At 40.0% G+C, this 23,763-nt stretch overlaps 3 protein-coding genes across 4 annotated transcripts; 1 reads left to right on the top strand and 2 right to left on the bottom strand.

Annotated features, from left to right (window-relative positions):
- Positions 1–5,649: 5,649 nt before the first annotated feature.
- On the bottom strand, positions 5,650–9,931 carry LOC148343926 (uncharacterized). Its single transcript, XM_088307016.1, has 4 exons — positions 9,613–9,931; positions 7,771–7,912; positions 6,352–6,458; positions 5,650–5,983 (listed from the first exon to the last, which is right to left on the bottom strand). Exons 2-4 carry the CDS (start codon positions 7,889–7,891, stop codon positions 5,759–5,761), a joined length of 453 nt encoding a protein of 150 aa, XP_088163142.1. The 5' UTR covers positions 7,892–7,912; positions 9,613–9,931; the 3' UTR covers positions 5,650–5,758.
- Positions 9,932–11,153: 1,222 nt separating this feature from the next.
- On the bottom strand, positions 11,154–19,835 carry ckap2l (cytoskeleton associated protein 2-like). Of its 2 annotated transcripts, none has more exons than XM_088291455.1 (9): positions 19,390–19,835; positions 19,106–19,163; positions 18,901–18,961; positions 16,581–17,488; positions 16,078–16,270; positions 15,388–15,549; positions 15,225–15,282; positions 13,682–13,847; positions 11,154–12,188 (listed from the first exon to the last, which is right to left on the bottom strand). In XM_088291455.1, exons 1-9 carry the CDS (start codon positions 19,427–19,429, stop codon positions 11,894–11,896), a joined length of 1,941 nt encoding a protein of 646 aa, XP_088147581.1. In that variant the 5' UTR covers positions 19,430–19,835; the 3' UTR covers positions 11,154–11,893. The 2 variants fall into 2 exon arrangements, with proteins under 2 accessions (XP_088147581.1, XP_088147588.1); XM_088291462.1 differs by having other exon boundaries at positions 15,388–15,546.
- LOC148343924 (uncharacterized) lies at positions 19,833–23,433 on the top strand. The gene is made up of 2 exons (XM_088291469.1): positions 19,833–20,115; positions 21,253–23,433. Exons 1-2 carry the CDS (start codon positions 20,016–20,018, stop codon positions 22,575–22,577), a joined length of 1,425 nt encoding a protein of 474 aa, XP_088147595.1. The 5' UTR covers positions 19,833–20,015; the 3' UTR covers positions 22,578–23,433.
- The last annotated feature ends 330 nt before the right edge of the window (positions 23,434–23,763 follow it).

Below are 23,763 nucleotides of genomic sequence, written 5' to 3'. Positions count from 1 at the left end.
CGCTTCAAGCTGGTCATTAGTCACTTCCGGTTTACTGTAAAACTGACACCTTGAACAAAAGAGAATTAACCTTTTTTTTTTTTTTAAACAAGCAATGTCTGTGCTGCCCGGTTTGTTGCAGCACAAGTACACTGAAGGCACGTAACTCTAACTACACTGTGACAACATATATATATATACATATATATATTTTTTTTTTTAAAAAAGACTTGGAAAAAATCTGCAATATAGGTTTGGCACTAATGATGAACAACCACATAATTGCTGTTCACTCTATTTACAGTGACAGATGGCACAAAAGCTGATGCATTCTATGCCTCGTGGAGATATGCTTTCTAGACTATGAAACCATTCTTTTGTTGTTTATGCTATATTTGATGGATTATGCATATTGTCCAAAGTCTTCAATGGGCTAATGGGTTCAAAAGACGGAACAAAAAAAGATTTATGGGCCATGGGTAAATGATATCAAACCCCGACAATAGACAGTCAGCTATAGTGTGAAACCTCAGACCCTCTGACTGTTCCTTTGTTCTGTCCAACAATCTATTCCAGTCCCATATGCTCACCTCTCCAGATCCGTAGGCTTAATGACCAAAGCTTAACAGCCCCCCCCACACACACACACACACGCACCCACACTTCATCACATTTCACACAAGAACCTCCCCTTTAGTGGGTTGCTCATCTGCCCATCTAAATGACATTTAATGCATCACCCATGTGAATAAAAAGGGGGATACCCGCTTTCTAATCAGCCACCTGGTCTCTCATACACTCCGTCCCACACAAACACATACACACATGCACTCACTACCACGACAAATAAAGGCCAATTCTCAATGGAGGATCGTTGATTTTAGGTTACATAATGAGAAGAATCTTGTCTATTTCATTGAATACATTGAATTAGAAGTAATATGCTGTCATAGAGTCAGTTAGTAATAAAATGGAAACTTTAGAGACTAAATTTAAAAAAAAGTCAATTCATTCAATCAAAGGGACATTATTTCAGAAGCAATAAGTGTCAACCAAACTAAAATATATAAAAAAATATGGTGTGTGTTTTTTTGTTTTTTTTTTACCTGCGTATTTGTCTGACAGTAAATCAGTCTGACCCCCCGCAAGAGTATTAAATCCAGTCTAATCCCGAAGTCCCTTTCAGTTAATACTGTCGTGTTACTGTAGTAAACCATGGCAGATGGCGGTATTCAGTCTAAATCCATCCATCCATCATCTGAGACGCTTCTCCTCACGAGGGTCGCGGGCGTGCTGGAGCCCATCCCAGCCGTCTTCGGGCAGTACACCCTGGACTGGTAGCCAGCCAATCGCAGGGCACACATAGACGAACAACCTTTCGCGCTCACAAACACACATAGGGGCAATTCAGGGTGTCCAATCAGCCTACCGTGCATGTTTTGGGAATTTGGGAGGAAACCTGAGGAGAAAACCCACGGCACGGGTAGAACATGCAAACTCCACACAGGAAGGCCGGCGCCGTAATCGAACCCTGCACCTCTACAATGTGAGGCAGACATGCTAAGCAGCCGTCCACCAAGCAGTCTAAATAAAATGAAATAATATTCCGCAGCAGATTTATTAAAAGCTTATTTTATTTGTATGTATCGTGCCATTTTAATTCCAAATATACACTGAGCTGCAGTGGTGGGAAGTAGCAACGTATAAATTCTTTGGCACTGTTTGTTGCCAAATTACTGAAAAATTGCTGCGTAAATCCGTTTTTTCTAATTTTATTTTATTTTTACCATTTCAATTTTGCCGTATGTCAGGCCATGGCTAAAGGCTCAGTGATACACTTGAGCTTCTGGCATGAAATACTCAGTTTGTGTATCTGTCGCGGTGGGAGCTCACCATTCACTGTTTATTTCTGTTCATGTTTACACTGGAAAGTATTTCAACATACTCGGTGGCCAAGCGGACGGACGGGGACAGACGGCTCAGGCCCGCTGATTGTCTGTGCGATGGAGGATGAACCTGAATGAAATCTGGTCGAGCAAAGATGGTGAAAGCCCAGCTTCATAATGTTTGTCACCAATCTGGCTCAATCATTTCCAAACGCTTAGTCTCAAGGCAAATGCTACAAACACATATCAGCAGGAATGTTCAATGGGTCAGATATTTCTTATTATACATAAAAAAAATAAAATACCGGCTACTCTGCAGTTCATCATTTGCGCCCCTTGCTATAGCACGATTTTCTTTATATGGGTTTTTGGTAGAGTGGTGTCTTGAGATACAAGTGACCCAACACAGGAGTTTTTGCTCAATGCATCTCACAACAAGCAGCACTATGTCAGATCAGACTGTACAAATATGTCTTATTTTCTGGAGCTACTGAAGGAGATTTTGCAGGTATCTTTACTTTACTTGAGTATTTATTTTTTCCTCACTACCTTTAACGGTAGAGTTCTACTCTTTGCTTTGTCCAAATAGCCTTGTTGTTTTTTTTAACCTCATTTAAAAAATGGCCACATTGAAGCAAAATTCGCTGAGTGTTTTTTCAGGCATTACTTCTTGTAGGATTCTTCATGAATCTGCTTATGATAGACATGACCGCTAAATTTCATGTTTCTTAGTGAAACTCAGCTTGTTTGAAATTCAACTTTATCTGCCTTGAACGCTGATTTTCAGTGTACAACGAGCGGTAGCAGCGCGCCCTCTGGTGGTACAAAAAATCACTGCCCAAGAACGGTTCTGTGGTATTAAACTTTTAACTTGTAAAAATGACATCGGTACTAAAATTCACCCCCCTAAAAGACTCTGCAGTGATTTAAAGGCATTTTACAACAAATTGGCACGCCCTCTTTTGGAGTTTCGTTTGTTTTTTTCCGTCGCAGCTGAGAGGCAATTAAGCATTGTAATATTGCTTGGTTGGTCGGTTCTGTTGTTTCGCCACGAAAATTCAAATGCACATTACTACTCTTGACCACTTCAACCTCTGAAAATATAAAAACGTTCTTCACAATATTTTGGATCAAAAGTGATCTCATATGAGCAAAAAATATTCTCGCCTTTGCAAAATAAAAAAATAAATCAATAAAAAAAAGTCCCAGTTGCTTTTTCACTTACAAAGGCTGAAGGAGACAACAGCATGAATTTTGTTAAGTATCAATCAATCAATCAAATTTTATATATATAGCACTTTTCATACAAAAAAATGCAGCTCAAAGTGCTGTACAATAAAAACATCCAAATTACAACAAAAAACTAATACCCATTCTACCTACCCAACATAAACACAAGACACATCCACATGCACGCCTGAACTTGCATACACACAGAACACTCTTATTTAAAAGCCAAACAAAAAAGGTGAGTCTTGAGCCTCCTTTTAAAAATATCAACAGTCTCTGCGGACCTGATGTCCTCCGGCAGGCTATTCCATAGACGAGGACCAGAATGGCTGAATGCAGCCTCACCATGTGTTCCAGTCCTCACCCTAGGAATAATTAAAAGACCGGTGCCAGAGGACCTCAGGCTCCGCGAGGGTTGATACGAGAAAAGAAGGTCAGATAAATAAGATGGCCCAAGACCGTTAAGACATTTAAAAACTAATAGAAGCACCTTAAAATCAATCCTGAAACACACGGGGAGCCAATGAAAAGATTTTAAAACTGGTGTAATATGTGCCCGCCCTCTGGTCCTCGTCAGCACCCGTGCGGCTGAATTCTGAATTAGTTGTAGACTGGAAATACTCTTTTTGGGAAGACCAGAGAGCAAGGCATATTACAATAATCTAGGCGGCAGGAAATAAAAGCATGCATCAGCACCTCCGTGTGAGCCTGAGAGAGAAACGGGCGGACTCTGGCTATATTCTTAAGGTGATAAAAAACAATCTTGGTTACCTTTTTAATATGAGGAATAAAACTGAGCTCAGAGTCAAAAATGACGCCCAGGTTCTTCACACATTGTGAGGGTTTAAAATCTTGTAGTTTTGGTAAAAGTTTTTCTCTCTGACCTTCAGGACCGATAACTAAAACCTCTGTTTTGTCCTGATTGAGCTGTAGGAAATTCTCTGCCATCCATGACTTAATATCTAAAATGCAATTTAAAAGGGTATCGATAGACTTTGTGTCATCCGGAGACACGGCAATATACAGCGGTGTGTCATCAGCGTAGCTGTGGAAGCATGTTCAGATTAAAAAGTATTGGGCCTAAAATTGAACCTTGGGGGACCCCACATTTAATTTCATGGTTTTGGAGGAACAGGTATCCATACTTACAAAGAAACGTCTGTCTGTGAGATAGGAATAAAACCATTTAAAAGCAGTACCAGAGATGCCCACTAGGTTTTTAAGTCTATTTAATAAAATGTGGTGATCTACTATCGGGAGGCAGCCGGGAATTGCCAACGCAACTAACTCCTGCTGTGGTGTTAAAAGAAACAACACTTCTCAAGGCAACGGTTAGCTTTTTGTCACTAAACAGATTATGTTAAAATCAGCTTCTTACCGTCCAGACATAGGGCCCTGGGACATCGGATGCGTTCGTGTCCGCCACCGCAAGCAGCCAATTGAATTCATGAAGCGGTCAGCGACCCGGTGCCAGCGGGCGTTAATTTGGGATGGAACATACAAGCACGTTGTCGTATTTTCAACACTGATGAAATCAAATGAAAATTCTACTAAAGTAAAAATAAAATCTGGTACTCAAGCCTAAAGTGTGTATTTGCCCCTATGGTGACGGGTCTGCAATCTGCATCTTCTCATGTTGCTATGTGAAACTGCTCTTTCACGCATGGGGGTAAAAATATGTTTTGCGGGGCCCTACTGAGATTAGATGATTCAGAGAATGGATGGGTGGTGAGTCATCATACCCCCTTACACGTACGATTGCAAAATCTCAAATTCCTTAGAATAGTTATGGGGCATATTGGGACATTATTTTTCTGTCCCATTTGGACTACACAATATGTAGTTCTTTTTATACAGTTGAGTTTCTCATACTTGTGCTTAAAATTTTAGTAACAATCAATCTCTCTGTGAATGTTTGTCTTTGAAGGAGCTCTGGAGAAGGTTGGAATGTGTTTAAAATAGCCGCTGCAAGCCAAAATGGCAAACTTAAGCACTTTGAATGCTGAGCGGATATAATTCCACCCGCATAATGGGGAAAATCTTTATTATTAAAAGACCAGATTTTTTAAAAAAAATATCAATGCCTGTGTTGATGTACATGCCTTTATGGTGGGGTGACTGGTGTGACGTCATAAGTCTGTGCGAGCGTCTGGACGGGAGCTGTGGCCGACAGCAGTTCCTGTGTGAGTGTGCTCTTGGTGTTGAGCAAGTGGATGCAAAGTGCATCAGCGACTGTGATTGTCATTATTATTGATGCAATACTGAGGCATATTTCAACTCATTTAAGGTGGCAAAATTGATTTGATCTACAGCGGACCCCCGCATGGGGTAGGGCAGATTTTCTTGTTCATGGATTTTTAGAAAATTATTTTAAAATCTTTAATTCTATTATTTTTCATGGAAAACATACATACATGAAGTTTGTCTGTTTAAACTTTATTCATTTCATTTCAATAGGTTTTAATTCTATGTGGATTTTCACTTTTGGCAGGTCGATTCAGTCCCAATCCCCACTGTACAAGTAAATCAAGTAACACGCTTGGTTACAAATTAAATTAAAGCTCAAATATATCCTTGAAAATTCCACAGCTTTAATTGACGTTGTAGTTTTTTGTCATGATTATTGATTTGGGATATCTTTTGTTATATATTACCCCTGCAGATTAAGGACTGGATTTCTGATCCTTGAAGAGAAGGCAGTGGGTGATGGTGTTGAGGCTCAGCAGCACCTTCTGACCCTCCTCGATGGACAGACACAGGTCTGATTCCTCCACAGACTCCAAGGCATACAACTTGCCAGCGCCCGTGTATTTCTTGACAAAGCGACAGGAATTGGGCAGATTTCCCGGAAGATCGTTTTTGGCTCTTTTCCGCTCACATTTCTTCAACTGAGTGTAAACATGTTATTTATGAGTGGGGGAAGTACTTTCAGAGAAAAAAAATAAATAAATAATTTTGCAGGAAAAAAAACATTATATCCTTCATGGAAAAAGATGTAATCCAACAATAAATATTACCCGGAAAACACAAAATATACCAGAATAAACTGGCAATATTGCAAGAACAAATTATGCAATTTTACAATACAATCTATTTCATAGAATTTTTTTTGAGGAAGAAATTCTGAAGCATATTTGTGTCAAATCGTGATTTTTTTTTTCTCCAAGTAAGACTTATTGCAATTTTTTTTCCATTGGAGTCCGGTATTACAATGGTGGGGGGAAAAAAATAAAAGAATTGTTAGCATTTGACTTACTTTGAGCGAGCGGGCCTCCACTGTGATCCTGTAACACATAGCCTTGGCCCTGAAATGCAAAACCACGTGTTGTCTGTTGACGTCTTCAAGATGCTCCAGCTGAACGCCTGCGAGAGAACGCGCCATGAGAACTTGGGCTCCAGTTAGCGAATATTTTTAAAATTCATTATCCTACCAATTACGCGGTTACAATTTGATTTTGGTGCTATCAAAAAACAACTGTGGTTGTTCTTGTGTTAGCCATCCTCACGTTTCACGCTACATCACACAATATAATGTGAGAAAGAGATTATGCTGTGACCTTTTTTTTATCATTGAAGCCCCAAATGTTCACCAGTGTACTTCTACAACAGTCGGAACTTTGAGTGAAGTGCTGCTTTCTGTGTTTGCATTTTTCTTCTTACCAGTACAAACCGCTAACGCTGATATAGATCTGGTGTCCTAGTTACAACTTGGCCATTCTTCAAAATATCACCTACATGTGGTATAAGACGAGGACAACATATCCCATATTTGCAGTTGACAACCCCTTTCAAAAAGTTTTATGTGAAAAAGGAAATTCTTGAAATTCAAATGGACATATTTATTACATACTTGTCCATGTTTCTGCCCACTTTGTTTGACACTTTATTAGGGTGGGAGGGGTTACAGTTTGCCAGGTCCCTTGTGATGTTACCCAGACTCGCCGCAATCAAATTTTGCATAGTTTCTAATGCTAACAACATGAATTATATCAGCTACAAATGCCACCCGAATCCTAACTGCTCTATTTGTTTCTTGGTATTTCTTTTAAATTAACACCTCATCGAGTGTTTGTTCATTCTCGACTCTTAATTTGCTTTTGTTTTTCCCTACACGGCACCTATTACAAAAATAACGTGGTGTACAGAAAAAATAGTCATTATTTTGCCTTGTGTGCTGTATTTTCTTTACATTTATACATTAGATTACTTTACTTAAAGGAGGCTTTCAGATCATTTTCTGTTGAAAATTTCTATACGGTCGCACATAATTATTTTAATGATCCATTGATCTGTCGATTAATTTATTAATTAAAAAAAATAATAATTTCCAGCTCTATATTCAAACGCAGGATATTATTTCAAAATGATGATGTAATGTAATGTGTAATAATAACGTAATATGTAATGTAACTAATTATGATTCAGTTATGGGTTTGGTAGACTTTTAATAGCCACACTGGCCTCCTTTCAGGCCCATTGGTAATAATCGTATTATTGACTGTGTTGAGTGTGCCTAGATTTTTTTTTTTTTTGTGTGTGTGGCTTGAGCACCTGATCCAAAATTATTTGAGCGTGTCCCTGCATATTGCAGTATGTGCAGGTAACACTGCATTCCGAGAGAGGGTTCAAAATGAGTAGGAAAAAAAAACAAGTTAGATTGACAATGGATACGTACGATCCCTGCCTTTGTTCTGCCGGTCGATGGCGCACAGGTTGAATTGGCCTCTGTGCTTTTGCACAGTTACATATTTTCCGTCCCGCGTTTTCAGGAAGCACTTCTTGCTCTTGTAGGCCATGGCTCGCAATCACAGACACAACTGAAATGACAACATGTGTTTACAAAAGAAACAGTCTAAAATAACAGCAAGAATGCACACAATTAATCCAATACATTATATTTTAATCCTTGAGTGGCTTTCGTATTTCTGTGACTCAGCCTGTGGTCATGGGTGTGGTGGACCCGCTAGAGATTTAGGTTTTCAAAACAACACAATCATATTAATGCATTTAAAATAATTTTCAGATGTTTGGTTCATCCCAATTTCAATGCATATGATGAAATATTTGGATTTACCTTCTTTAGAACACATTTATTCATTAATGAGCAACTCTCTCTTTTTTTTTTTTTAATGAATGGTATCCATCTCAGGGGTCGGCCATTTTGCCATTTGCTGACGACTGAAAATGTCGTCCAAGTTGCACAGGACTCAGGTAACGACTAATCACGGCTCACCTGTTTTCTGAGTTTGCTCATGTGTTGTTCACAATCTAAGCCACGATTGGTCTACCTGAGCCCCAAGCCAACGTTAATGTCATTTTCAGCCTCTAGAAAGCAACCATTTAGTCATCATCCTTGAGAGACCCTGCATTGGACAAGGGGGCGCATTGCAGTGTCATTGAGTAAGCTACCCAAATCATGCGTGAACGCTCCAATTTGCACACATGTGGTTGAATAATTCATCTGCTCTGCATCCCCTGTCAACTAAATATTTCCGGCGTGCATTCAACTTGGGCTGATGTTTTTGTTGAGTTTTTTCCCTTTCTGACAATTGTTTTTGCAGTTTTTGCAGACAATTGTACTGCAATTCTCGTGCAGTAAGGCAACAAATGTCTAAAGTTTCTGACAGTTTTGGCTGCTATTCTACTTAAGAAGTATTCCACTGTGTTGCAAGGCTAGGCAGTTTTATTTATTTAGCACATTTCATTAAAAAAAAGCAACTCAATGTGCTCCACACAAGCAAAGACACGACATCTACAAGCATTTACAAACAAGTTAAAAACATTCAATAGCAAAGCAGAGAGAGGAAAAGTCACTTCCAAAATTCGAAAACTTTTACACACAACTTTTAATCTGGATTTTCAAGCCTTTTCACTGACTTCACTTCTTTTTTAATCTTATGCCATCTGTATGCCGTATAACGGCTCAATTGCATCTTAAGGTAAATTGCTGTTTCATTTTATATGATTCCTGAAAGTCAGAGTCAATCAGCAACCCAATATTTCTGACTTGCTCTTTGGTTTCTTGAGACAGTGACTGCAGGTGTTTTCTAATAGCAGTGTTTTTTTCTTTATTGTTGAAAAAAATTACTTTTTTGTTTTGGTTTAAGCGAAGGAAATTTTGCTTCATCCAATTGTCAATTTAATTTGCTTCAGACAGTCACATAATATGTTATTGGACTGCCGTCATTCGGGGACATTGACAGATATAGCTGTCGGTCGTCTGTTGCATTTGACCCAAAGGTACAGACCCATGTGGGACCCCCTAGGTCATGGCCATTTGATCTGATTCAAAACTAAAAAAAAATGCAATACTACATTTTGTTGAGTTTTTACTACACATTAGTTTTTTTTAATCTCATGCTTAACAAATTCCCCATAGAAAAAGACGAAAACAAATATAAATCAAAAGGCCTTTTTGGAAAAAAGAAAATGAAAAATATAACAAACTTGCACTAAAATCTAATCCAAATGGGGTCAAAACACTATCTGGAAAAATCCCAAACTGAAATAAACATACCTTAGCTTGCTCAGCAGAAAGATTTGATCATCTTCATCTCAGTGTAGAACATTGAGTGAGCGAAGTTGTGAACGCCTTCGACATGTATCTGGGGAGGAGCTAATAAAAGGGAAGCTTTTCACAGTAAACTGCAGGGAGTGACTATCAATGACGCCCCTTTTGCAGTGCAGCCTGCGTGGGAGTAAAATAATTGCAAAATTCTTCCAACAACTGCTTCCTAGCGAGATTATAACAAGCAAGTTCAATCTTGTCATCATATCGGCTTCATGCCAATTTTACTTCAGTATGTTATGGTGGCTCTGAAGAGCAATACAAAATTAAAAAAAAAATAAAAACATATCTAAACACTACAGCAAATGAAAAAAAACACCAAGAAAAATAATCATAACAGCAAATAAAGAAAGGCAAAATAACAAAACATCCATCCAGTATCTAAGTCGCTTCTCCTTACGAGGGTCGTGGGCGTGGTGGAGCCTATCACAGCTATCTTCGGGCAATAGACGGGGTACACCCTGGACTGGTTGCCAACCAATTGCAGGGCACACAGAGCCGAACAACCGTCAGCGCTCACAAACACATCTTGGGGCAATTCAGGGTGTTCAAATAATATTTTGCACATTAATCTGGCGCAGGCTCAGTGTCACCAGAAGAGGCTACATAAAAAGAAAACAAAAGTTACCCCAAAATCGTTTTGTTTTTGTAAGGATAAGATTGTGATGATTACTTTGGTAAAATCGCAAAGATGCAGAGAACTCAATATATTTTTCTGAGCTGTGAATGTGCAATGGCGGCGTGCGTGACGCCATTGTCCCGAAGGAGTCGACAAGCTGGAGTGAGGTTTGAAAACGTCAAATGCTTGCAGGCAGGATTATTTTTATGAAGTAGTGAGTTGTATATACATGCATATTACTTGGTGGAATGCATAAATGAGAACAGAAATCTCGAAATGGTATGAAATGTCACTGTGTTTCATCGGCATCAGATTATAGTTTGTCCCACTCAGGAGTCTGTTAGCAGTGCAGCAGGATTCAGTGAGCCTTTTCCAAGGCATACTTGTCATCATAACACTTGTCAAACCAACTATTTTCAGTTTCCTTTGCAGCTTCTACATTCTGAGCAAATCAGCCCAGCTCCAGCAATATCATCCATATACCTGTTCAGCATCGCCTCTGCCATTCTTTTCCTCTTGAAATTATTGGAATGGATAAACTGTGGGGGAGGGGGAGGGGGGTCAAAAGTAGGCATGCGGTTAAAAAAAACATAAAACCTTTATATAATACTTCCCATAAAAAAATAAATGAATAAATAAAAAAATACATTCATCATGTTGCTTATTTATATAACGGCGGCATCGGAATAATCCAAGTGAAACAAAAAAAACCCCAAAAAGAATCAGAAGAAAAACTGCAACTTCACAGCCAGCAAGTCAACAATGTGGTCTGCTGACGTTCTTTGGTTCACCTTCACAATTTTGGACGCTAAAACCTTTAAATACTCGGTTAATGTATATCATTTTGAGAAACCGTTCATTGTGAAATGGATATTTTATTGTTTAATACAAGATAAATGAAAATGTATACAAAACCTGTCCCAAGCACTTTAATGACTATACAATGCCATGTAAAACACACAAAGTTCTTCAAACATATCAGAGACAAGTCAAACTGCTTATACAATGGAAGGCGCGCAGGAAGGTGTTTGATAGAACAGCTGTAACAATTGGAAGTAATGTGATTACTCTAGTAACTAAGATGAGCTGAACTGTTTCAAGTGGCAGTTACAAGTCAAACTGGTTCAAATCATTCAAGAAATATGGAAAGAGCAGGTTAACATAAAATGTTTCCATTCATTTGGGAACGTTGAGAAATACTGCAAAATGTGGACCTTTATGGACAGTGTTCCAAGCTGTCCTGATTGGCCTAGAATCAACTGTTTAAAGTTAAATGAAGTACATTTTCTGTTGAATGTCTCATTTGAATGATTTCTTTTTTTTTTTTGTACTCTTTTGAAAATAAGGCATTTTTTTCCAAACGTGGGAATTATTAGCAAGACTGTCCCTGAATTCTGTGACTATTAGGAAATTTGAATGCATGAGAAAGGCAGGACAAAAAGAGAGCGTAATAACCAAAGCAATGAACTGCACATTGTTAACTCATTCGCTTACAGCCGAGGAAAAAAGAATGCACTTTCTGACTTCAATAGCCGTCAATGGTAAATGAACAGCAATGAAATGAAAAGCAGTGGGCAGGCGTACCCAATGCAGTGGCCCATCCAAGTTCAATCAGGATTGTGCGCCCTGCTCACTCACCAGCCGCAGAACCATTTTGTCTTGGAGTGCCTCGTTCTCTCTGTAGATGTACATGGTGTCGCCTCTCGCCTCGGCCTCCTCGGCCTCCTCTTCCCCCTTGATGGCCTGTAACTCAGGGAAGGACGCCACGCATTGCTCATGCTCCCGCAGAGAGGCCGGATAGCGCGCCGCCATGCTCTCGATGCGCACCGAGCGGCGCACGGGCGTGAAGAAGAGCACCTCATGGCCGTCCACGCATCTTTGCTCTCGCTGCTCGCGGAACAGCGCGCTGCGAGAAAGGAGACCAGAAAAAAATTAGGCTGAGGGAACTTCTGAGGAACTATTGTGCTAATTTCAGTTATAAGTCTTTTAAAGTATTAAATATTTTCGAGCGGCCCCGGAATCTTTGGGAGTCTGTCGGAAACGTTTTAGCTCCTGCATGCTGTCATAAATACATAATTATGTGAAATGCTACATATAAAAAGTATATTCTTTTAACACAATCATTGTACACAAATGTAAGATTGTATGTAAATAAAGTTTTTTATTATTATTATTTGTATTTCAATTGATCTTATATTTTTGTAACTCCTTCAAACAGAACCTGCCTAAAATTCACTATGTTGGAAAACACCATTCAGAGGCAGTATAGAGCCCTGCAACTGATACTTTAGTGAAACGTTACTCGCTAATGTGTGAAAAAAATGAGCGTGTGAAAATGCACCCCCATTCCAGATGGTCGTCATGGAACTTAAAACCAAGACGCTTGATTAGTGATTCAATCAGAAGATGGGGCAATACATTTATTTAAATTATTTGTATAGTTATATCACAGTAGACCCCCACCATAGTGAAAATAGAAAAAAATAATTTGTAAAAATAAACATTAAAAACACTGATAAACATTAAATATAAAATGGAATGTTTACAACATCTCCTTCGTTGATATTAATGAAAAAAATAAAAATAAAAAAATTTTAAAAAATAAATCACACGAAGATCGCCAGTCCTTCAGCAGACAATTGCTTTTGCCCAAGCTATTGCTATGTTCTGTCAACAGCTGTAAAACAGTTATACTGACTTACCAGCAACGAGATGCTAGCGTCAAATTCTGCTCCTGCCTAAGTTCCGGACGGTGCCCACAGACTCCAATCACCATTTTGTTTGTTTGTCCACTTTTACCAGGCGTGCATGTTGTACAGATTCGGCCCAATCAATGGAAACTATTGACTTGATAGGTAATCGCATTGCGAGAATTGCTCAACAAACATTCGATATGACCGCAGTCTATCTTGCATCCTCGTTGAGCAAAAGTTTAGTGCGTCTGTCAACAACGGGGCTATTTTCCGTGTGAGTTCTGACAAACGACAATGCCTGCCTGCGGGCATCTGTGATTGGCTGAATGTGCGTGGACGGAAGTTCAAGTGAGTGATGAAAGCTGTTGTCTTATTTTGTGTAATAACCTTTACATGCCACACAGCTAGGGGGCAGTGTTACTTGGGGTAAGGTGGAGAGGGCACGGGGTGGTGAAAGAGGGAGTGTCTTTGCTGTGGAGGAGAAGGTGGCAGTTGCGAATAAAGAGCGTTTACGAGCTGTCAACATTTGGAGTTTTCATTCAAGCTAACAAAAGCTATTTTGAAAGAAAGAAATGTTCAAATTCAATAACCTATGGTAGTTTTGTTTTTTGTATTTGACAGACACATTATAAGCAGTAGCGCCTCTGGTAAATTTCATCAAACTACCCATCCATTTCTGCAGATGAGCTACAGTACTTGTACCCACCCGGGAGTGGCTGTGATCTTGTACTTGACAGAGGACGAGGGTCCCGTCTCCCCAGAGATGAGGACCCGGACAGGTGGAGTCATCAATGGGTCCTCATCCTTGTGATTCTCTGTTTGTTCGCCTTTGCTTGGATTACGGTCCACTTCCGCCTTGTCTCTCTCACGGGCTGCGGAAGAAAAAAAATGGCGGACATTCCTTTACCACTCGGAGGAAGAGAATGAGGGCAAAGTGCAGCAAAGTGGAGATTGTGGAGTACAATATCGCAGCGTCCAGTGCGACGGCACGGCACATGCAAAGCTACTGTCAGCGCCACTGGCTACATTTATTCAGATTAAAAATCTGATCAGAATAAAAATGCTTCATTTTCCACGAGAGGGATGGTTTATGTCAATTGATAATCTGCTCGGCACGCATGAAAACACTTATTCTGAAATTTTGGAACAAGCCGTCATTACTGCAAAATACGTGTTTGTGTTATTCCCGGAAGATAGTAGAAAGCAATGGTGGGCGCAAGACTGAACTGTTCTGTATCCGAGACGAGACATACAGCTGATCTCGTGTCTTAAACATGAGCACAGGCAAACACAAAAATGCGAACAGAACATTGCAGCTCCATTAGGAAGTGTTAGCTCAAGACAATACGCGAAACAACGCTAACGTTCCAAGTACAAATGGACGAACCGATGTTTTGTTGACAAGGAAGTGGCTACGGCTTCTTCCTTTTCTACAAATATTACAGGTATTTTTGGTCAAGCTGTGAATGTCAAAATAATTTGTTCCGATCCAATGTGTGATGCATGATCGCTCAAATCCAAATTAGATCAATAATTTTAGCGTAGAAGAAAACAGTGCATACGATTGTAATTTTAATCCGAATTTTGATCGGATTAAAGAAATTTTGACCATGCAAACGCAGCGGCTTAATTATCACTGCATATCTCTTTAAATGGTGGCAGTGGAAGCGCTCGATCCATCGTATTGTCGCTAACCAAAACAGCAGCACCAAGAAACACTGATTGTCATAGTACAGCATGTAGTACAGCAGACATTCTCAATTCAAGCGAAGTGTCTTTAAACAAGAGAATCGCATTCATTCATCTAGCTTGAATTTTTAATTCTTGGTTAATTTTTTTTGTGTTATTCATCACTGATTCTAAAATGATAAAAATTGATTTACATTTTTGCACTGAAAAAATGTACATTATTTTAAAAAAGCAGTGCAATTAAAAAAAAGAAAAAAATTCCCTGACATGAAGAATAACCGCAATTAATAATCGTGACAATCGCTTCATTGTGCTCACTGTGTTTTGCTGTTCGCTCAGCATTTGATAAATTGGCTAAAAATTCCACCTGCAACCGTGTCTCTCGTTTCCCACATGTGAGGCCATTCCAATACCTAACAATCACTTCAAAAAATAAACAATCAAGAGGCGAAACACTGCAATTCAATAATGCACTAAAAGCGTGCTTGTACTAAAAGACACTACCTACTTAGCAATAACTAGAAATAATAATAAAAGAAAATGTTCAACAGCTCAACTACCTTGTGTCTCCTTCTTCTTCATGATGTCAAACACCACCATGCGCAGCTCATCCACAGGCTGCAGTAGAAAAGAAACGGTGACAGTTTTTTTGGGTTTTTTTGGAGGGGGGGGGGGCATTACACACAATCAAAAACACTTGAATGTGCTGAGAGGTAGTCTCACCTCCAGCACCACTCGCAGAGCCTCTTCAAACATGGGAAGGATATTCAGGTCTCCCTCTTGCTCCATCAGGCGGGCCTTACAGATCCAGAATTTGGCAAACTTCTGGGACACTGGCGGCAGCCGGGAGAGGACTTCCTTCACCTGCGACACTGGACCACCCTGCTGCGTGCAAGACGGTAGCATGATCTTGGCAATTGATCAAAATCTTCAATTGGGACGTCCCAAAATAGCAGCTTTGAACCAAAAAGGCTCACATCCTGAATCATTCAGACTTTGGTTCTTTAGACTCTGTGATGGGTCTACTTATGATAGAAATGTGAACCCCGTTTTCTGTTGCTAAACAAAACTGTATTTTAGGGTTGAATTTTCTAAACCTCTGTAGGAGTAGTTTATCTTTGGCGTTTTATCGAGGGGAATTACAATTAGTGACCCTACCTAAGAACACACCGAGTTTGCCTTTTGTGCTGCGTGAAAATAAAACCACTTGTTTCATTAGATAATAATTTTTAAAAAAAATCATTTCTTTAGTCACATGTCATATATTGCATCATCTTAATAGCACTATAGTCAACATTTATATCGCGCGCTTTTCCATTACTCAGGATTGAACACAAGTCCATCTTATTTGTTTGGCAAAAGAATAAACAGAATGAAGAAGAGGCCCTAACAAGAGACAATGACCACATGTACCTCAGCGAGCAGCTTCATGCAGTCAGACAGTGACCGGTCCACATTGCGGATGAACACGTCAACGTCGTCTCTCGCCTTCTGGCTGTTCAAGAAGCGGCGCGGCGCCAAGCTGCGTTGAACCGGAGGCTTTACTTTCATGGGAGGACGCTTGTAGGAAATTCCCTTGGCTTCCCTCCATTCCTGCAGTTTTTTCCTGAACACACAACATGGTCAACAGATTCCAGTGAAACATTGCGACAGCAACGTTCTGTTTTCCGGGAGGGGATAAAAAATAAAGAAAAGACAATCACACCTAAAAACACCACCAACTGCCAAATCATCCAGCTTTTGCCATTGAAATTTGCATGATTAATGTTTATACACATTGCCTAATAGAATGAAGTCAAATTAATTGTCACTGGCATGTTGCTTTCAAGCCAATTATACCGTAATATTTTTGCTCATGCCGTCACACACTTATATCGACTCATGCCGATGTGGCAATAAATTTCAACTGTGCTTACATTCTCTCCGCTTGCTCAGCAGCCATCTTCTTCCCCACAATTTGAGACTTTGCCATTTCTTTCTCCAACCTGGCATCCGTGGCGGTGGTCCGCGGTGCCCTTTGCTTCGCCACTGGGACGCTTGTTCCTTTCGGAGCGGCGCCGGTCATCGTGGGCTTGGCCGCCGTTGGTTTCCTGCTCACCGCCATTTGCAAGGTGTGTGCGCCTACTCCAGATTTATGTGTTGTCGCCCAGCCCTTAGGTTGAGACGTGTGCTTCGCCGGCTCATTAGCCACTCTGTTGGGTAACGCGCGGGACGCGACCGCCACTGTTGATTTGTGTCCGTATTTATAAAGTGGCTGTCTGTCTGGGATGGACCTGAGCTCTCGAGAGAAAGCGGGTCTCTGGGGAAGTGGGATTTTTTTCTCTAGAGGCTTGGAGGATGCCAGGGCGACCCTCGAAGGAATGACTCTGGCTTCCGCTGCCGGGAGAGGCTGAGCGACCTTCGGTTGGATCATGGCAGGGATGAGCCCTGTCCTGGTCTTGACCATGGGCCCGAGACTCAGCCGGGCTGTGTAAGACTTTGTTGGATAAGAAGTAGTGCAATGTGAATGTGCCCTAAAAGTATTGTTTGAGTTTTTCGCCACTGAAAAGTTTGAATTTACTTTTCCTGTGGGTTGCACCTTGACGTTTACCATTTTTGGGGGAAGGCTGGTCACCTTCAGAGAGGAAACAGTGAATGTGCCCCTGAGTGTTGGCTTTTTACAGAGCGTCGACTGTGTCGGCAGACCGCGTCCAGTCAGTACGCTCTCTGTGTTCGGAATGGGAAGCGTCTTTCTGGGAGGCTTTCGATTGTCGAGAGGAGCCGTGGATTGGACTTCATAGCGGATACTTGTGACAGGAGCTTTATTTTCTTTGCCCCTGACGAGCTGCAAGACAAAAAGTATGAATTTCATTAAATAGCTCTCTATCTGGATTTTTAGTGTTGACACACTATTTTGTGCTCTCAGGTGATACTACAAAAGTAGAAAAATGTAGAGAACAAATAGGATCTAATAAAACCCAAAAAGAAAAAGAAAATACAGATATACGGTATATACGGTATATATAAGACATATTATTGGAATCAATGGAATCAAAGAAAATGCGGACCGAATAAAATATCAAAGTCTAAAGAATATAATTTGTATTTATATTATCTTCAGATTTTGTGTCAGTGCAGAGCAGATTTCAGCAATCAAACAGAGGAGTGATCATGTGACTTTTTGCACCACTATCGGGTAAGATGTGCCACAAGATTTTACAACAAAACAAGGACAAAATGATTGCTGTTCTCCATTTTTTCCAAATGAAAGTGAACATTGACATCAGCCAAAGAAAATGCTTATCGTTAAACTTGAAAAACTTGTTGAGCATCGCTGTTCATCAAACTTTAAAATAAAATGAAAAACAAAACAAAAAAAAACAAAAAAACAACCTGTGAACATGCCCTGGCTTGGCCGAGTGGTCTAAGGCGCCGCATTCAGGACCCAGTCTCCCCAGGAGGCCTGGGTTCGAATCTCGAATTTCCCCATTGTGCGACTAATAAAGGGAATATTATTATTATTATTATTATTATTATTAAATCTTTGAGAACTGCTGAAACAAAGGCCATGGATCTGCGCCGCAAATGTCAGTTTTACCTTCTTTAAATTTAAATTACATTTAATTACAAAAAAAGAAAGCATTGGTTTACCATGAAACTTAAACAAGTCCAGAAATGTTCCAACAACAACTGAATGATCAATTTATAATTAACAAAACAAAACCTGAAAAAGGAATTTCCTTACTGGACAGGCTCACCAACCAAATACCAATTATGATGTGCATAAACCAAATTGCCAGGGTTGCATTTTTCATTGTGTCCATTCTTTGCATATGTCACATGAAAGTCAGTTTAGATCGTATTGAATTTTCAAAGAAAGCTATTAGAACGGTCTTTGAATCAAAATACACTTAATATTTGGTGATCTTGATATTAATCAAGTAAATACCTGCTACACACTTTACAACAGATAGTAGTTGAAAATTCTGATCAATTGCAATTAATTACGGACTTTTTTGTGATTAATTAGTTGAAAGGTTCAATCGCTTGACAGCACTAGAATATATGGAAGACCAGCGCTGGCTACAAACTCAACTCGGCTCACTTCACAAGCATCAGCAGTTTGACGTCAACACATCGCCAATAAAGGGGATTTAAGCTGTTTCAATTCCACTCCCGGTTAATTCACCATAAACAACGACAATTACGCATTAATTTTAAACCAACAACGTAATTGGAAGTATAATTGACACAGACCAGTGGCGCAGACGCTCGCACAGTCTCAAGCTTCTTCCCTGCACGCTCATTGACGTTTTGCCTGTGGGGAAAAAATAGATTTAGTTCAACATGAGCAGTTAAGAGAGCAACCCTCTGCCATTGATGCATAAACTATGTATCCATGTTTTCCACAAATGAAATCCTATTGCGCTAACCTACCATAAATATAAAAACAACATCTTACTTGGAGTTGCACTTCGATTTATTCGTCAAGTATTCCATCAACCTCTTCTTGCGCAGCTCTGTGACAAAAACAAATGTCAGCGACAGCCGAATCTACTTTGGAGACGGTTTACCTCTCTAGATCTACACAAGGAGACTAAAAGTGCTTACAAACTGGTATAATTAATCAGTTTTGTGAGACGGTTAAAATAGCGTACAATATGAGTAAAGTATTTTCTTCGTCTTACACGGCAGTAGCAACCAGGCTAAATAACGACGTCATTGAACCAAACACGCTTTACAGACCTTTTCTGCTCTTGACGGTGGCAGGATCATATTCGTCCATATTTCTTAAACTATTATTGTTATTATTATTATCAGGAAGCAAGATTAAACGCTTCTGTTCTAGCACGTATACATAAAAACGAATAGTTGTGAGCTTCAAAACTCAGGACGCAATGCGAAGCGTTTTGAATGTAACCGGTCACCTCGCTCAGCTCTTCTCTGATTGGACAGTTTTAAATTTGCCAAGGCGTATGCATGGCTTTAACTGCAGACAACTTGAAACCAAGCGAGCGTCATTTTTAAACCGAAAAAAGACAACACAAAAACATTTTTTACCGATAGAGCAATTATGTTGATGATAATTCAAGCTCATTTCAGGCAGTTAAAAGAAAAAATACAACAAAAAAAAACTAAATAACAGCGCGGTAAAACCGTTTTACCCACACCAAGACAGTAGGCGGCGATAACGGATCTGTAACGCTTGATGCCAACTCAATATTAAATAGATGAAGAAAAAAATGAAAACAAGAAGATGTTTGTTAACTGGAGTAGTAAAAGCTTAAGTAACAATTAATAAAATCAAATTCAACGAACTACTTGGAGGGCGGGGGTAATAACAGTTGCCGACGAAATCTATTTTTTAAAGAATGATGGCGTCGTACGAGAAGCAACTTCATCGAGCGAGTGAGGACAACGAGCGACAACGACGTCAAGTGGATGCTGCTAAAATAGTGACACATGTCCAAGGTCTGCACACATGCTCGCTGGCCTATAATTTAACACATTTACTTTTTTCCCCTTTTTAAAGTTCCCCTTTATTCCAATGTGAATGCATTTGCCATTACACTTGATGGGAAATTCGTTGGCTACTACTCAACGTTATATTTTCGTAACTACAGCTCAGCTTTTGTCAGCTTTGGTGGCGTGGAAAAATGTAGTTGATAGCTATTCACGATAATTCAGGTTAATTATAAACGAAAAACCGAGTTCAAATATATGGGAATGGTCATTATAAAAAGAAAAGATGACTCCTTACACCAAGTCCCACCCCAAAAAATTACAGAGCGCTCCAAGTTACCACCATGATGACCCACATTAAAATACAGTGGCATAGTACGTCATGTCTTCATGAAAATAATGCTATTGCATTTCACTATAATGTTATGCACATTTTGAACATTAATACTTTGCCTAGATAGAGGAAAATTGTGCTAAACGGTTAAATACAACAGAACCCGCACCACTGATGCCATCTTCCGTAAGCGCTCCATTTTATTTACTCACACATTATTTCAACTAACATTGCATGGCATCATTATATGTGTCACATGTTTCCCACTCTGCATCCATTGCAGCAGCCTGATAATCCGTGAAGGGGGATTCCCCCATCTGTGGTCCCTTCTCAAGGTTTGTCACTTTTCCCCAGATGGGGTTTTGAGTTTTCCCTTGCCCTCCTGTGGGTTAAGCTCAGGGGATGTTGACTGTGGGTTTGTGAAGTCCTTTAAGACTCTCTGCGACAAATCAACTTGACTTGATTGTGACTCGACCTGACTTGAGTGAGACCTAGAGATACGAGTACAAATTTAAAGCCTAAGACTTGTTAAAGGTGGGTTTTTGGTCTCTCCAAGATTCATAGCTAACAAGCTGTCTTCTTATCAGCTGGGTCTTCATTTACATTTATGTAATGGCATCATATAGAATATAATGCACCCTACTTTTTTTCTCGTTTAAAAAAATGGCAAAACATGCTTCTTAATAACATGTCTTCAAGTTATTTTTTTCCAGAAACTCCACTTTCACTAGTGTGACCCTTTACACCACATACCAAACCATATAATTGACCCTCGTGAGCTAAACGCTGTTTGTGTTTCTTGTGTGCCTTAGATTTCCAGCACCTGAGTGCTCCTCAGGTTGATCTTCCCCCTCTGTCTCAGTGGGCGACCTCCAATCGGGAGCAAGACAATTCACAACCCTCCCACATTAAGGATGAAGAAGAAGAAGGGGAGGAGGCTGATGTAAGCAAGTTGCAACTTACTGGTGCCTCTGTGAAGAGTCAAGACAAAGAGGAGAAAGAACGGGAGCCACATCCCCTCCACATTAAGGAGGAAGTGGAAGATCCAGAGCACCTCCACATTGAGGAAGAGGAGTTGATGGAGGTCAGCGAGTTGCCAGTGATAGTTGTCTCTGTGAAGAGTGACGACGATGAAAAGGAATCACCCGATTCGTCACGGCTTCATCATGACAGCCCAAGTGGAGACCACTGTGGAGGACCACCACCAGACCATTTCTTATCTCCGCTGTCAGACAGTGATGACATGGAGGAACCTTTGAGGGGTGACGCAGACTGCGAAGGAGACGACAAGCAGTCAGAATGCTCAGAAAAGAAGACAACTCTTAACAAGAAACCATCTCAAATGCGCAGATTTCATGCACCTGACAAACATTTCAGCTGCTCAATTTGTGGTAAAGGATTTGCTCAAAATAGACCCATGATCAGACACATGAGAACACACACGGGGGAAAAACCCTTTAGTTGCTCAACTTGTGGTAAGGCATTCTCTCTCAAGGAATATATGAAATCACACATGAAAAAACACACTGGGGAAACGCCGTTCCGTTGCACATTTTGCGGTAAAACATTTTCTCAGAAGAAAACTTTGCAATCACACATGAGGACGCACACTGGAGAAAAACCCTTCCGTTGTTCATTGTGTGGCAAAAGATTCGCTCTCAAGCTAAATGTAGTAAAACACATGAGGACACACACAGGGGAAAAATCCTTTCTTTGCTCAACATGTGGTAAAACCTTTTCTGAAAGGCATCGTCTGGTATCGCACTTGAGAACGCACACTGGAGAAAAACCCTTCAGTTGCTCAACTTGTGGGAAGACCTTCTCTCAAAGGCATCATATGGTGTCACATATGAAAACGCACACAGGGGAGAAACCTTTCAGCTGCTCAGTTTGCGGTACAGCATTCTCACGTAGAGTGAATTTGGAAATACACACGAGAACGCACACTGGGGAAAAACCTTTTAGTTGTTTAACTTGTAGTAAAACGTTCTCAGTCAAAGCAACCATGGTCAAACACATGCGAACACACACAGGTGAAAAACCCTTCAGTTGCTCTGAGTGTGGTAAAAGATTCACTCAAAAGGTAAACATGGTAATACACATGCGATCACACAAAGGAGAGCAACCATTCAGTTGATCCATATGTGTGTGTGTATCAAGATCTATGCTCAGAGGGCCAGCTTGACAGCACACATGCAGAAACACAAGAGAAAAAAATATTCAATATTCTTTTATGAACAAGGTCACCAGCGTCAAGGCTAGTTTCTCTCTTCCTGATTCTCCAACAGCAGTTCTGATCACTTCAAATGAACTATTTTTTGATTACTATTAGCTTGGTTACAGCCTTCTGTTGTTGTTGGGCCAGTCATGGGGCCCATCCATTTTGGCTTCCTCATGCTTCACCTCAGAGATGACCTCAGCAAATCTGAAGGCATCTCATATAATTTGTATGCACAAGACCTCCACATTTGCATGTGTGTATATATATATATATATATAATTGATTGAAATACAGTATCTTGAAATAATACATGTTTAAAATAGGAGCGTGCGTAAAAAAATAAAATCTAAAGGTACTGCTGATTTAAAAGTAAAAGTTCAAACTATAATAAATCAAAACATTCAAGTGCCTTTGCTCTGTCTTTCCTATTTTGTATCTGGTCGTCAGAATGGACTGCAGTGTGTTGCTGTTGTTACATGTCACTGTTGCCAGTTTGTTTGATCCACATTGCCTTTTTTTCGTGGTTCTTTGTGTTGTGTATTGAAAAACAAAATTGTTTTAGCTCTGTTCTGATATATTTGCTTTGAATTCATGACAGAGTCATGTTTTCTTTTATTCACATTTCAATTGATGTCAAAATGGAAATGTTTCATGTGAGCTTTTATATTTGTCAGTGGTTTGAATGAAAATGTAATTCTGTTTTGAATATTACAGTATTATCGTCAATGCTCTCACGAATGCCAATAAATGGAATTTTGACTCCTTGAAATCATCCTGGCCCTTTTAAGAATTAATTGTATTTCAGTATCCTGACAGAAATCGTTTCAAACCAACAGATAGCAGTAGCGCACTGTTATAGTTTGCAAGCTGCCGAAAGACTTTTACAGCGAAGAAGACGAGTAGAACGAACGACAGATATGAAAAGGTAGATACGATGCGCCACTATGAGTTGCCTGCATACTGCGCGGTTTAGCTAGTGGGGGGACAAGGTATCGAAAATAATTCTGCACATTTGCACACAACGCCGAGCAATTGAAATCAGGAAACTGGGAATAAAATGTACTAACGTAAAAATGGTTTCCGATATTGTTTTTTTGTGTGA

This window comes from Idiotropiscis lumnitzeri, chromosome 1 (assembly GCF_059441095.1).
Source record: "Idiotropiscis lumnitzeri isolate Australia: NSW breed Sydney's pygmy pipehorse chromosome 1, RoL_Ilum_1.0, whole genome shotgun sequence".
NCBI lineage: Eukaryota > Metazoa > Chordata > Actinopteri > Syngnathiformes > Syngnathidae > Idiotropiscis > Idiotropiscis lumnitzeri.
Note: the sequence above shows the minus strand (reverse complement) of the source record. Positions and strands in the feature narration are given on the sequence as shown.